Source organism: Molothrus aeneus, chromosome 3, assembly GCF_037042795.1.
Source record: "Molothrus aeneus isolate 106 chromosome 3, BPBGC_Maene_1.0, whole genome shotgun sequence".
In the NCBI taxonomy this organism is placed as follows: Eukaryota; Metazoa; Chordata; class Aves; order Passeriformes; family Icteridae; genus Molothrus; species Molothrus aeneus.
In genome coordinates this window covers 111,692,145-111,707,284 of record NC_089648.1, presented here as the reverse complement: position 1 = coordinate 111,707,284, position 15,140 = coordinate 111,692,145, and the positions used below count along the sequence as shown (strand labels likewise).

Below are 15,140 nucleotides of genomic sequence, written 5' to 3'. Positions count from 1 at the left end.
CCCCCCATGTCCGTCTGTCCCCACGTCCCCAGTGCCGCCCCCGTGTCCGTCCGTCTGTCCCCCCGTCCGTCCGTCCGTCTGTCCCCCCCCCCCCCGGTGCCAGCCGCGGGTGCCGCCCTCGCAGCGCGCGTGTGTCCGTCCGTCCGTCGGCAGATCCGTCCGTCCGCCCGCCCGTCCCCGGCCATGGCCCCGGTGCTGCCGCGCCGCCTGGGGAAGCGCTCCCTGCTGGGCGCCCGCCTTCCGGAACCTTCCGCGCTCCCGCCCGGCTCCCCCGGAATCCCCGACCCCGGAATCCCCCGGCCCGGATCCCCCGACCCCGGATCCCTGCGGGGGCAGCCACAGGTACCCTCGGGGAGACAAAATCCCATTGGGGATTTCCCCCAAAATCCCATTGGGGATTTCCCCCAAAATCCCATTGGGGATTTCCCCCAAATCCATTGGGGATTTCCCCCAAAATCCCATTGGGGATTTCCCCCCAAAATCCCATTGGGGATTTCCCCCAAAATCCCAGGGATTTCCCCCAAAATCCCATTGGGGATTTCCCCCAAAATCCGCGGGGATCTGCGGCTCTCGGGGGTTTTTGGTGGAATCCTGAAATCCATTTCTTTCCAAGGAATCCCAAATTCCAGGGAAAAGTGGGGTTTTTGTCCAGGAAAAGGGTCCAAAGTGTGCGCTCGGTGCTGCGCCGCCGCTGAGGGTGGTTTGGGAACATCCAGGGGAATTCCCTGCTGGGAGGTGCTGCCGGGTTTGCATCCCAATCCCAAAGGAATCGTATCCCCCACATCCCAATCCCAAAGGAATAAAATCCCCCAGATCCCAATCCCAGAGGAGTTGACGTTCCCACATTCCAATCCCAAAGGAATCAAATCCCCCACGTCCCAATCCCAAAGGAATCAAATCCCCCACATTCCAATCCCAAAGGAATTAAAGTTCCCACATTCCAATCCCAAGGGAATCGAATCCCCCACATCCCAATCCCGAGTAATTCAGTCTCCCATTTCCAAAGGAATTCAGTCTCCTCCATTTCGACCCCAAAGGAATTCAAGCTCCCAATTCCAATCCCAAGGGAATGGAATCCCCCACGGTCCGATCCCAAAGGAATTAAAGTTCCCAATCCCAAAGGAACCAAATCCCCCAACTCCAGTCCCGAGGGAATTCAATCTCCCACATTCCAATCCTGAGAGAATTCAGTCTCCCAGTTTCAGTGCCAATGGAATTCAGTCCCCCAGTTCCAATCCCAAGGGAATCAGATTTCCCACATTCCAATCCCAAGGGAATCAAATCTCCCAATTCCAATCCCGAAGTAATCCAATCCCCCACATTCCAATCCCAGGGGAATTCGATCTCCCAATCCCAATGGAGTTCAGTCTTCCAATCCCAAGGCAATCAAATCCCCCACGTTCCAATCCCGAAGGAATTCAATCTCCCAGTTCCAATCCCAAAGGAATTTAATCTGCCACATTTCAATCCCAAGGGAATCCAGTCTCCCAATTACAATCCCAAGGGAATAAAATCCCCCAATCCCAACCCCAAAGGAATAAAATCCCCCACATTTCAATCCCAAAGGAATTAAAGTTCCCACATTCCAATCCCGAGGGAATTCGATCTCCCAGTTCCAAGGGATTTCAGTCTCCCAGTCCTGAGGGAATCAAATCCCCCACATTCCAATCCCTAAAGGAATTCAGTCTCCCAAATCCAGTCTCAAAGTTCCCACATTCCAATCCCAAGGGAATTCAATCTCCCAATTCCGAGGGATTTCCGTCTCCCAGTCCTGAGGGAATTAAATCCCCCACATTCCAATCCCATGGGAATTCAATCTCCCAATCCCAATGCAATTAAAGTTCCCACATTCCAGTCCCAAGGGAATCCAATCCCCCAGTCCCAATCCTAAGGGAATAAAATCCCCCGCATTCCAGTCCCAAAGGAATTCAAGATCCCAACCCCGGGGAAATTCGATCTCCCAGATCCAATCCCAAAGGAATTAAAGTTCCCACATTTCAGCCCCGAGGGAATTGAATCTCCCAATTCCGAGGGAACTCAGTCTCCCAGTCCTGAGGGAATGAAATCCCCCACATTCCAATCCCAAAGGAATTCAGCCTCCCAATCCCGATCCCAAAGGAATCAAAGTTCCCACATTTCAACTCCGAGGGAGTTCGGTCTCCCAATTCCAATCCCGAAGAAATCAAATCTCCCAATCCCAAGGGAATTCAATCTGCCAGTTTCAATCCCAAGGGAATCAAATCCCCCACATTCCAATCCCAAAGGAATCCAATCCCCCCAGTTCCAGTCCCAAAGGAATTAGAGTCCTCATATTCCAATCCCAAAGGAATCAAACCTCCCACGTTCCAGTCGCAAAGGGAATTCAGTCTCCCAATCCCAAAGGAATTAGAGTCGCCACATTCCAATCCCAAAGGAATCCAATCCCCCAATTCCAGTCCCAAAGGAATTCAAAGTTCCCACATTCCAACCCCGAGGGAATCAAACCTCCCAATCCCAAGGGAATTCAATCTCCCAATTCCAATCCCAAGGGAATTCAATCTCCCAGTTCCAATCCCAAGGGAATTCAGTCTCCCATTCCCAAACGAGAATCAGTGGCTTCCGGAAAAATTCACGGACGCGCCCCAAAAATCTGTGAATTTGCCATTCCAGTTGGATCCCGGGGCTGGGAATTGCTGGAGTTCCCGGGATTGTCCAACCTGGGAATCGCTGAGGGTGGAAACCCCTGGATCTGGGATTTCTGGGGGCGTGGGCAGAGCAGATTTTTTTGGGATCGCCCCGGCAGTGTGAAAGCCCAGCCCCGCAGGGCAGGAGGATCCCTGATCCCCGAGGAGGATCCCAAAGCCATCCCGGCCCTTTTCCAGGTGCTCCTGAGCCCCCTGGATGAGCAGATCCCGGCGTTCCCGGCGCGCTGGAGGGAGCGGGAGCCGCCCCAGGCCCCGGCCCCGCCCGGCTCCGGCGTTCCCGAGAGATCCAGGTCCTGCAGCATCGACGTTCCCAAAAGGTCCGTGCCTGTTCCCGGTCCCGGATCCTGGGATCCCCCCCAGTCTGGGTCACAAATCCTGGGATATCCCAGAGTTCCTGCGTCTGGGATTCCCCAGTTTGGATCCCAAATCCTGGAATTCCCCAATTTGGATCCCAGATCCTGAGATATCCCAAAGTTTCTGTGCCTGAGAGTCCCCAGTTTGGGTCCCAAATCCTGGGATATCCCAGAGTTTCTGTGCCTGGGATTCCAAATTTAGATCCCGGATCCTGAGATATCCCTGCTTTGGATCCCAAATCCTGGAATTCCCCAATTTGGATCCCAGATCCTGGGATATCCCAGAGTTTCTCCACCTTTGATTCCCAATCTGGATCCCAGATCCCAAGATTTCCTAGTTTGGATCTCCCAAAACCTGGGATTCTCCAGTTTGGGTCCCAAATCCTGGAATTCCCCAGTTTGGATCCCAAATCTGGGATTCCCAATTTGAATCCTAAGTCCTGGAGTTCCCCAATTTGGATCCCAAATCCTGAGATTCCCCATTTTGGATCCCAAATCCTGGAATTCCCCAATGTGCATCCAAAATCCTGGGATTCCCCATTGGAATCCCAAATCCCGGGATTGCCCAGTTTGAATCCCAAATCCTGGAATTCCCCAGTTGAGATCCCAAATCCTGGGATATCCCAGACTTTTTCCACCTGTGATTCCCCAATTTGGATCCCAGATCCTGAGATGCCCAGTTTGAATCCCAAATCCTGGGATATCCCAGATATCCATGTGAGATTCCCTGGATTGGATCCCAAATCCTGGAATTCCCCAATTGAGATCCCAAATCCTGGGATATCCCAGACTTTCTCCACCTGTGATTCCCCAGTTTGGATCCCAAATCCTGGCATTCCCCAATTTCAATCTCAAATCCTGGGATATCCCCAGAGTTTCTGTGCTTGGGATTGCCCCGTTTGGATCCCAAATCCTGGCATTCCCCAATTTCAGTCTCAAATCCTGGGATTCCCCCTTTGAACCCCAAATCCTGCGATTCCCGATTTCAGTCCCAAATCCCAGAATTCCCCAATTTCCGTCCCCAATCCCTGATCACCTCATGGACGGCTCCCCTTCCTGGGGCTCCCCTTCCTTCGGCCTCTTCCCCTCAGCAATTCCAGGATTTTCCCTTCCTTTTCCCACCCTCCTTCCCGGCGTGCGTTTTGGGGGGGACATTTTGGCTCTCCGGGGGTCGTTCCCGAGGTTTTTCCCGATGTTTTTCCGGGACCAGGAGGCCGGAGGCGGCCGTGGAGATGGACGAGATGGTGGCGGCGCTGGTGCTGACCAGCCTGTCCTGCAGCCCCGCCCTGCAGCCCCGCAGCCCCCGTGAGTCACTCCCCGAAATTCCCAAAAAATCCCATCCCGGAACGGCCCGGGAATGCCGGGGATCGGGGGTGGGAGGCGCCGGGGCTGTGGGATATGGGAACGGCACGGGGCGGGGAAATGGGAGTGGGATTTGGGATTCTGCTGGGAGCGGGGAGGGAATTTGTTCCCAAAATCCAACCTGGAAAAAAAATATTTGGGAGAAATCCCAATTCCTCCTGTCTGGGAATTGCAGATCCGTGTCCCCAAGTGCCACTTCCACAGGGGATTGGGAATTCCTCTGGGAATGGGGATTCCAAACCTCCCTGGGAAAGCCTTCCTGTAAAGGAATTCCCAAAATCCAGCCTGAACTTCTCCTGGAAGAGCTTCTGGCTGTTCCCCGGGAGAAATCCCAGTGCCAGGGAATTCCAGATCCCTGTCCCCAGGTGCCACCTCCGCAGGGATTGGGAATTCCTCAGGAGTGGGGCAAAAATTATTCCCGAAATCCAGCCTGGAACAAGCTGGGACAAATCCCAATCCCCCCTGGCTGCGCCCTGATCCCAGGGAATTCCAGAGGGGACGAACCTGGGGGGTGACACAGGGGGGACAAACCTGGGGGTGGCACAGAGGGGACAAACCTGGGGGTGGCACAGAGGGGACAAACCTGGGGGTGGCACCGAGGGGATGAAGCTGGGGGTGACACAGGGGGGACAAAGCTGGGGGTGGCACCAAGGGGACAAAGTTCTGGGCGGAGCTGGGTTCCGGAAGAAGGACGTTGTTCCTGAGGTGACTGGCACTGTGTCCCCAAGGTGACAATGGCGCCGTGTCCCTGAGGTGACAGTGGCAGTGTCCCCTTAAGGCTTTGGCTGTCCCCAGGAGGTGACAATGTCACCATGTCCCTGAGGTGACAGTGGCACCGTGTCCCCAAGAGGTGACAATGTCACCATGTCCCTGAGGTGACAGTGGCACCGTGTCCCCAAGAGGTGACAATGGTGCCATGTCCTTGAGGTGACAGTGGCAGTGTCCCCCCAGGGGTTTGGCTGTCCCCAGGAGGTGACAATGTCACCATGTCCCTGAGGTGACAGTGGCACTGTGTCCCCAAGGTGACAATGGCACCATGGCCCTGAGGTGACAGTGGCAGTGTCCCCCCAGGGGTTTGGCTGTCCCCAGGAGGTGACAATGGCGCCGTGTCCCCTCTGGAGTTCTGCTGTCCCTCTGTCCCCGAGGTGACAGTGGCCCTGTATCCCTGCAGGGTCTTAGCGGCCCAGTGTCCCCTCAGGGGTTCAGATGTCCCCATGTCCCCTCAGTGACAATGGCACCGTGTCCCCATGGGAGTTCAGCTGTCCCTGAGGTGACAGAGGCAGTGTCCCCTCAGGGACTCGGTTGTCCCCAGGGTGACAATGGCACCGTGTCCCCTCTCTCAGCCTCGCAGGTGGCCGGTGACCCCTGGAGGGACAGCGGGGACATCTCAGACAGCAGCAGCAGCACCAGCGGCCACTGGAGCAGCGCTGGCAGTGCCACCGCGTCCCCTCCCCGCTGTCCCAGCAGTGTCACCCCCTCCCCTCCTTACTACCCTGATGCTGCCACCCTGTCCCCTCCTCACCGTGGTGGCAGTGCCACCGCGTCCCCTCTCCACTGTGGTGGCAGTGTCACCGCGTCCCCTCCGTACTACCCTGGCAGTGCCACTGTGTCCCCTCCTCATTGTCCAGATGCTGCCACCATGTCCCCTCCTCACTGTCCCAGTGGTGACACCATGTCCCCTCCCCACTGTCCCAGCAGTGCCACTGCGTCCCCTCCTCATTGTCCCGGCAGTGCCACCGTGTCCCCTTTTTACTACCCTGGCAGTGCCACCATGTCCCCCCCTCACTGTCCCAGCAGTGCCACCGTGTCCCCTCCCCACGGCCCTGGCAGTGCCACCATCACATCCCCATCTCACTGTGCTGGCGCTGTCACTGTGTCCCCTCCCCACCGCGCTGGCACTGCCACCACGTCCCCTCCTCATTGTCCCAGCAGTGTCACCGTGTCCCCTTTTTACTACCCTGGCACTGCCACCACATCCCCTCCTCATTGTCCCAGCAGTGCCACCGTGTCCCCTCCCCACTGCGCTGGCACTGTCCCCGTGTCCCCTCCCCGCCGTGCTGGCGCTGTCCCCGTGTCCCCTCCGAGCGACGGCGGCTGCGACACCGACCCCGAGCCCTCGGTGCCGGACGAGCGCGCGCCGCGACGGAGGAAGGTGGGTGCCGGCGTCACGGTGTCCCCGGGCGCGGTGACGGTGTCCCCATGCCGTGTGACGTTGCTGTTGTCCCCAGGGCCCGTGGCGGGTGCTGTTCCAGTGCCTGTGGCCCGGCTGTGGCCGCGTGCTGCGCTCCGGGGTCGGCATCCGGCGCCACGTGCGCTCCCAGCACCTGCGGTGAGGCACCGGCGGCGTCCCGGGATCCACAACATTCCCGACATTCCCAACATTCTCACAATTCCCCGTCCCAGAATTCCCAACATTCCCACAATTCCCCATCCCAGAATTCCCAACATTCCCAACATCCCCACAATTCCCCATCCCAGAATTCCCTACATCCCCACAATTCCCCATCCCAGAATTCCCAACATTCCCAACATTCCCTACATTCCCACAATTCCCCATCCCAGAATTCCCTACATCCCCACAATTCCCCATCCCAGAATTCCCAACATTCCCGACATTCCCTACATTCCCACAATTCCCCATCCCAGAATTCCCAACATTCCCACAATTCCCCATCCCAGAATTCCCAACATTCCCGACATTCCCAACATTCCCACAATTCCCCATCCCAGAATTCCCAACATTCCCAACATTCCCTACGTTCCCACAATTCCCCATCCCAGAATTCCCACAATTCCCAACATTCCCCATCCCAGAATTCCCAACGTCCCCACAATTCCCCATCCCAGAATTCCCGACATCCCCACAATTCCCCGTCCCAAAGATGCTCCCACAGATAATTCCCCAAATCCGTGGGCTTTGTCCCTCTGGAATTCCCAGTTCCTGCGGGAAATGGGCAATTCCATGTCACTGATGCCATCACCTCTCTCTTGTCATCTGTGTCCTTTGTTGTCACCCGTGTCCTTCTGTTGTTGTCACCTGTGTCCCTGTGTTGTCACCTGTGTCTCTCTGTCACCCACATCCCTCTGTTGTTGTCACCATGTCCCTTTGCTGTCACCTCTGTCCCTGTATTGTCACCCGTGTCCCTCTGTTGTCATCTCCCATGTCCCTGTGTCCCTGTGTTGCTGTCCCCATGTCCTTCTGTTGCTGTCCCCATGTCCCTGTGTCCCTGTGTTGCTGTCCCATGTCCTTCTGTTGCTGTCCCCATGTCCCTGTGTCCCTCTGTTGCTGTCCCCATGTCCCTCTGTTGCTGTCCCCATGTCCTTCTGTTGCTGTCCCCATGTCCCTGTGTCCCTCTGTTGCTGTCCCCGTGTCCTTCTGTTGCTGTCCCCATGTCCCTGTGTCCCTCTGTTGCTGTTCCCGTGTCCTTCTGTTGCTGTCCCTGTGTTGCTGTCCCTGTGTCCCTCTGTTGTCATCTCCCATGTTCCTGTCTCCCTCTCTTGCTGTCCCTATGTCCTTCTGTTGCTGTCCCCATGTCCCTGTGTCCCTCTGTTGCTATCCCCATGTCCTTCTGTTGCTGTCCCCATGTCCCTGTGTCCCTGTGTTGGTGTCCCCATGTCCTTCTGTTGTCATCTCCCATGTCCCTGTCTCCCTCTGTTGCTATCCCCGTGTCCCTCTGTTGCTGTCCCCATGTCCCCGTGTCCCTATGTTGGTGTCCCCGTGTCCCTGTGTCCCTCTGTTGTTGTCCCCGTGTTGTCCCCGTGTTGTCCCCTGTCCCCAGCAGGGCTGGCTCGGAGCGTGAGGAGGATTTCTATTTCACGGAGCTGCGCCTGCCCGAGGAGGAGCCACCGCCCCCGGAGCTGCCACCGCCCGCTGTCCCCAGCGTTGTCCCCGGTGCTGTCCCCACGGCTGTCCCCACGGCTGTCCCCAGCGCTGTCCCCGGGGCTGTCCCCAGCGCTGTCCCCAGTGCCAGCGGGGCCGTGTCCTGCTGTGTCCCCGTGCTCACCCAGCCCGGCCCCGGCCAGCCCGGCCTGAGCCACTCGGCCCCGCCCGGCTCCTTCTGGCACATCCAGGCCGACCACGCCTACCAGGTGACAGCACGGGGACACCTGGGGACAGCGCTGGGACATGGGGGGATACGGCTGGGGACAGCGCTGGGACATGGGGGGATATGGCTGGGGACAGAGCTGGGACATTGGGGGATATGGCTGGAGACATGGCTGGGGACAGAGCTGGGGACAGAGCTGGGACATTGGGGACATTCCTGGAGACATGGCTGGGGACAGAGCTGGGGACAGAGCTGGGACATTGGGGACATTCCTGGAGACATGGCTGGGGACAGAGCTGGGGATAGAGCTGGGACATGGCTGGGGACAGAGCTGGGACATTGGGGACATTCCTGGAGACAGGGCTGGGGACAGAGCTGGGGACAGAGCCGGGGATTGAGCTGGGACATGGCTGGGGACAGAGCTGGGACATTGGGGACATTCCTGGAGACAGGGCTGGGGACAGAGCCGGGGATTGAGCCGGGACATGGCTGGGGACAGAGCTGGGGACAGCATGGGGACATGGCTGGGGATAGAGCTGGGACATGGCTGGGGACACCCATGGGGTCACAGCTGGGGACATCACAGGGACAGAGCTGGGGATTGAGCTGGGACATGGCTGGGGACATCCATGGGGTCATCTGTGGGGACATGGCTGGGGACAGAGCTGGGACACAGCTGGGGATGTCCATGGGGACACGGCTGGGGTCAGAGCTGGGGACATCCATGGGGACATCACAGGAACGTCCATGGGGACGTGGCTGGGGATAGAGATGGGGACATGGCTGGGGATGTCCCTGGGGACATTCCAGGATTTGTGTCCCTGTCCCTGTCCCCAGCTCAGGGATTTCCATCCCTGCCCCCTGGTGTCCCAAACTCAGGGATTTGCGTCCCTGTCCCTGTCCCTAACTCAAGGAATGGGGGATTCCTGGGAATGGGGGATTTTTGGGAATGGGGGATTCCTGGGAATGGGGGATTCTTGGGAATGGGAGATTCCCACAGGAATGGGGGATTCCTACAGTAACTGGGGATTCTCAGGGAAGGGGGGATTCCTGTGGGGGATTTCCAGGGAATGGGGCATTTCCATGGAATGGGGGATTCCTGGGAATGGGGCATTTCCAGGGAATGGGGGGTTCCAATGGAATGGGAGATTCCCATGAGGGATTTGTATGGAATGGGGCATTTCCAGGGAATGGGGGAATTCCCATGGAAATGGGGGATTCCCAGGGAATGGAGGATTTCTAGGGAATGGGAGATTCCCACAGGAATGGGAGATTCCCACAGGAATGGGGCATTCCCAGAGCTGAGCCTGTCCCCGTTCCTGCCCCCAGGCTCTGCCCTCCATCCAGATCCCGGTGTCCCCCCACATCTTCACCAGCATCAGCTGGGCCACTGCCACCTGCCCCCTGCCACCGGTGAGTGCCACCTCCCTCAGTGCCACCTCCCTGAGTGCCACCTCCCTCTCCCTGAGTGCCACCTGCCCCCTGCCACCGGTGAGTGCCACCTCCCTCAGTGCCACCTCCCTGAGTGCCACCTCCCTCTCCCTGAGTGCCACCTGCCCCCTGCCACCGGTGAGTGCCACCTCCCTCAGTGCCACCTCCCTCAGTGCCACCTCCCTGAGTGCCACCTCCCTCTCCCTGAGTGCCACCTGCCCCCTGCCACCGGTGAGTGCCACCTCCCTCAGTGCCACCTCCCTCAGTGCCACCTCCCTCTCCCTGAGTGCCACCTTCCCCCTGCCACCGGTGAGTGCCACCTCCCTCAGTGCCACCTCCCTCTCCCTGAGTGCCACCTGCCCCTCCCTGAGTGCCACCTCCCTGAGTGCCACTGTCCCTGTCACCAGTGAGTGCCACCTCCCCCCTGTCCTCCTTGTCACCGGTGAGTGCCACCTGTGCCAGCTCTGCCCTGCATGAGCCAGTGCCTCCTTTTTCCTCTTTTCCCCTCCTTTTCCTCTCCTTTTCCCTCCTTTCCCCTTCTTTTTCCTCTTTTTTTCTCCTTTTCCCCTCCTTTTCCCCTCCTTTTCCCTCTTTTTCCCCTTCTTTTTCCTCTTTTTTTCTCCTTTTCCCCTCCTTTTCCCCTCCTTTTCCCTCTTTTTCCCCTCCTTTCCCCTTCTTTTTCCTCTCCTTTTCTCCTTTTTCCCTCAATTCCCCCATTTTCCCCTCTTTCTTCCCTTCCTCTTTTCCTTTTCTTCCTCCCTTTTTCCATCCCCTCCCCCCCTTTTCCTTGTTTTCTCAATCCTTTTTCCCTTCCTTTTCCCCTCCTTTCCTCTCCTTTTTTTCCCTCATTTTCCCTTCATTTTCCCCTTTTCCGCCTTTTTTCTCTACCTTTTTCCATCCCTTTCCCCTTTTTTCCTTTTCTCTGTTCTTTTTCCCTTTTTTCCTCATTTTCTCCTCAATTTCCCCTATTTTTTCTCCTCCTTCTTTCCCTTCTTTCTCCCTCATTTTTCCATCCCTTCTACCCTTTTTTCCTTGTTTCTCAGTCCTTTTTCCTTGCTTTTTTCCTCATTTTTCCCTTTTTTCCTCCTTTTCCCCCTCCCTTCCTCCTCTTTTCTTCCCCTCAATTTCCCTCCTTTTTTCCACCCCTTCCCCTGTTTCTTCCTAGTTTTCTCAGTCCTATTTCCCTCTTTTTTTCCTTCCTTCTTCCTCTCCTTTTCCCCTCTCCTTTTCCCTTATTTTTTTCCTCTTTTTTCCATCCCTTCCCCCATTTTTTCTTAGTTTTCTCCGTCCTTTTTCCTTCATATTTCCTCTCCTTTTCCCTTCCTTTTCCCCGCTCTTTTCCTTCCCTTTTCCCCTCCTTTTTTCCTTCCTTTTTCCTCTCCTTTTCCTTTCACTTTTCCTTCCCTTTTCCCTCATTTTTCCCTTTTTTCCTTCTTTTTCCCTCCTTTTTTCCTCCTTTTTCCTCCCTTCCCGCTCTTTTTTTCCCGCCCTTTTTCCCCCCCCTTCCCCCCCTTTCCAGCCAAGCACCCTTTTGCATACACCCCTCAAAACCCCTCACCTCGACCTTTTTTCCCCTTTTAATCCCCTTTTAATCCCCTTTTCCCCCTTTTTATCCCTTTTTCCCCCTTTTTCTCCCCTTTTTTGCCCTTTTTGCCCCTTTCCCCCCCTCAGGCTCGAAGCCGCTCCCTCAGCCTCAGCGACCCTCAGCCCCCTCAGCCGCCGCCATTGCTGCAGCCCCAGCTCCCCGTGGCCTCCCCGCCCCGCGCCTCCCTCGCCACCAGGTAAGACCCCAAAAAACCCCCAAATCCCCCAAAATCCTTCAACCCACCGGCAAGAAAACCCCCAAAATTTCCCCTTTTCCCAGAAAAATCCGCAGCGAAGCCAAGAAATGCCGCAAGGTTTACGGCATCGAGCACCGGGAGCAGTGGTGCACGGCGTGCCGCTGGAAAAAGGCCTGCCAGCGCTTCCTGGACTGAATTCCCACCTGCATTCCCCTTTGCCCACCTGGAATTCCCTCAGGAACTTGGGAATTTCCTCAGGAATCTGAGAGTTCCCTCAGAAATCTGGGAATTCCCTCAGGAATTTGGGAATCTCCCCATTGCTGCAAGCGGGGACTGAATTTCGCTGCCATACTCCCCTTTTCTCACCTGAATTCCCTCAGGAACTTGGGAATTCCCTCAGAAATTTGGGAGTTCCCTCAGAAATCGGAGAATTTCCTCATGGATTTGGGAATTTGCTCGGAAATTTGGGAATTTTCACGTTGTTGCGAGCGGGGACTGAATTTCGCTGCCATATTCCCCTTTTCCCACCTGTAATTCCCTCAGAAATCCAGGAATTCCTTCAGGAATTTGGGAATTTCGTCAGGAAATTTGGGAATCCCCTCAGAAAATCCCCTCAGAAATTTGGGAGTTCCCTCAGAAATCAAGAAAATCCCTCAGAAATCCAGGAATCCCTCACTGCTGCAAGCAGGGACTGAATTTCGCTGCCATATTCCCCTTTTCCCACCTGGAATTTCCTCAGAAATCCAGAACTTCCCTCAGAAATCCAAGAATTCCCTCAGGAATTTGGGAATTTCCTCAGGAAATTTGGGAATCCCCTCAGAAAATCTGGAAATTCCCTCAGAAATTTGGGAGTTCCCTCAGAAATCAGATAATTTCCTCATGAATTTGGGAATTTCCTCGGAAATTTGGCAATTTTCACGTTGTTGCGAGCGGGGACTGAATTTCGCTGCCATATTCCTCTTTCCCCACCTCTAATTCCCTCAGAAATCCAGGAATTCCTTCAGGAATTTGGGAATTTCGTCAGGAAATTTGGGAATCCCCTCAGAAAATCTGGGAATTCCCTCAGAAATTTGGGAGTTCCCTCAGAAATCCAGAAATTCCCTCAGAAATTTCAGGAATCCCTCATTGTTGCAAGCAGGGGCTGAATTCCACCCCCATATTCCCCTTTTCCCACTTGGAATTCCTTCAGAAATTTGGGAATTTCCTCAGAATTTTGAGACTTCTCTCAGAAATCTGGGAATTCCCTCAGGAATTTGGGAATCTCCCCATTGCTGCAAGCGGGGACTGAATTTCGCTGCCATATTCCCCTTTTCCCACCTGAATTCCCTCAGGAACTTGGGAATTCCCTCAGAAATTTGGGAGTTCCCTCAGAAATCGGAGAATTTCCTCATGGATTTGGGAATTTGCTCGGAAATTTGGGAATTTTCACGTTGTTGCAAGCGGGGACTGAATTTTGCTGCCATATTCCCCTTTCCCCACCTGTAATTCCCTCAGAAATCCAGGAATTCCTTCAGGAATTTGGGAATTTCCTGAAGAAATTTGGGAATCCTCTAAGAAAATCTGGAAATTCCCTCAGAAATTTGGGAGTTCCCTCAGAAATCCAGAAATTCCCTCAGAAATTTCAGGAATCCCTCATTGTTGCAAGCAGGGGCTGAATTCTGCCCCCATATTCCCCTTTTCCCACTTGGAATTCCTTCCGAAATTTGGGAATTTCCTCAGGAATTTGGGAATTCCCTCAGGAATTTGGGAATCCCTCATTGCTGCAAGCAAGGACTGAATTTTGCCCCCATATTTCCCTTTTCCCGCCTGGAATTTCCTCAGAAATCCAGAACTTCCCTCAGAAATCCAAGAATTCCCTCAGGAATTTGGGAATTTCCTGAAGAAATTTGGGAATCCTCTAAGAAAATGCAGAAAATCCCTCAGAAATTTCAGGAATCCCTCATTGCTGCAAGCAGGGGCTGAATTCCACCCCCATATTCCCCTTTTCCCACTTGGAATTCCTTCAGAAATTTGGGAATTTCCTCAGAAATTTGAGACTTCTCTCAGAAATCTGGGAATTCCCTCAGGAATTTGGGAATCTCCCCATTGCTGCAAGCGGGGACTGAATTTCGCTGCCATATTCCCCTTTTCCCACCTGGAATTCCCTCAGGAACTTGGGAATTCCCTCAGGAATTTGGGAATTCCTTCAGAAATCCAGGAATCCCTCATTGCTGCAAGCAGGGACTGAATTCCACCCCCATATTTCCCTTTTCCCACCTGGAATTCCCTCAGGAACTTGGGAATTTCCTCAGAAATTTGGGAGTTCCCTCAGAAAATTTGCGTATTTCCTCAGGAATCTGGGGAATTCCCTCAGGAAAATCTGGAAATTCCCGCAGAATTTCCCTCAGGAATCTGGGAATTCCCTCAGAAAATCTGGAAATGCCCTCAGAAAATCTGGGAATTCCCTCAGAAAATCTGGGAATGCCCTCAGGAATCTGGGAATTCCCTCAGAAATCTGGGAATTCCCTCAGAAATCTCCCCCTCAATTCCCACTCATTCCCGAGGAATTCTCCCTCCCTTTCCCACCTGCTCTCCTCAGTCTTCCAAACATTATTTTTATGGATAAAAACCAAACAAAAACCAATTTAAAAACCGAGGTAAGAGGTGTCCATTTTTTACAGCAGCCAGAGAAGTGCTGGGATCTATTTTTAAGGAAATAAAGGAATTTTCTCTGACCCCTCCTGGCTCTGGGGCTCATTCTGGGCGGGTGGGGACGGGAGGGGCTCTGGGTGCCCTGGCTCCTTTTTGGCCTCGTTTTCCCTTCCTTTTTTCCTCCTTTTCCCCCTCCTTTTTCCTTATTTTTTTTTCTTTTTTTTTTTTTTCTTATTTTTTCTTTTTTTTTCCTTATTTTTCCTTTTTTCCTTCTTTTTTTCCTTCTTTTTTTCTCCTTTTTTCCTTCTTTTTTTCTCCTTTTCTCCCTCATTTTTCTTCCTTTTTCCACCTTTCCCCTCCTTTTTTTCCTGTCCCTTATTCTTTCTTTTTTCCTTCCTTCCTTTCCCCCTCCCTTTTCCCTCTTTTTTTCCCTTCTTTTTCCCTCCTTTTCCCTCCTTATTTTTCTCCTTTTTTCCTTCCTTTCCCCTCCCTTTTCCTTCCTTTTTCCCTTTGCTTCCTTCCCCCCTTTTTTCCCTCTTTTTTCCTTCTTTTCCCCTCTTTTTTCCCCACCTTTCCCCTCCTTTTTTTCTGTCCCTTTTTCCTTCTTTTTTCCTTCCTTTCCCCCTCCTTTTTCCCTTTTTTTCCCTCCTTTTTCCCTTTTTAATTTTTTTCTCCTTTTCCCTCCTTATTTTTCTCCTTTTTTCCTTCCTTTCCCCTCCCTTTTCCTTCCTTTTTCCCTTTTCTTCCTTCCCCCCTTTTTTCCCTCTTTTTTCCTTCTTTTTCCCCTTTTCCCCCCACCTTTTTCCTCCTTCTTCCCTCTTTTTTTCCTTCCTTTCCCCCCTCTTTTTTCTC

The 15,140-nt window shown here is 54.2% G+C and overlaps 1 protein-coding gene across 1 annotated transcript; it reads left to right on the top strand.

Annotated features, from left to right (window-relative positions):
- Positions 1-6: 6 nt before the first annotated feature.
- Positions 7-14,371, top strand: ZNF395 (zinc finger protein 395). Its single transcript, XM_066546161.1, has 9 exons — positions 7-342; positions 2,862-3,001; positions 4,248-4,342; positions 5,743-6,551; positions 6,628-6,728; positions 8,182-8,488; positions 9,775-9,858; positions 11,548-11,657; positions 11,741-14,371. The coding sequence occupies exons 1-9, from the start codon at positions 7-9 to the stop codon at positions 11,850-11,852; spliced, it is 2,094 nt and encodes a 697-aa protein (XP_066402258.1). The 3' UTR covers positions 11,853-14,371.
- The last annotated feature ends 769 nt before the right edge of the window (positions 14,372-15,140 follow it).

What these genes read in the sequence shown, in the direction of transcription:
- ZNF395 (XM_066546161.1), top strand. Translation starts at nt 7, where the DNA reads ATGTCCGTCTGTCCCCACGTCCCCAGTGCCGCCCCCGTGTCCGTCCGT. An exon ending in CCTGCAGCCCCGCAGCCCCC is followed by an intron (nt 4,343 to 5,742) that starts GTGAGTCACTCC and finishes CCCCTCTCTCAG; the next exon opens with CCTCGCAGGTGGCCGGTGAC. An exon ending in CGCGCCTCCCTCGCCACCAG is followed by an intron (nt 11,658 to 11,740) that starts GTAAGACCCCAA and finishes CCCTTTTCCCAG; the next exon opens with AAAAATCCGCAGCGAAGCCA.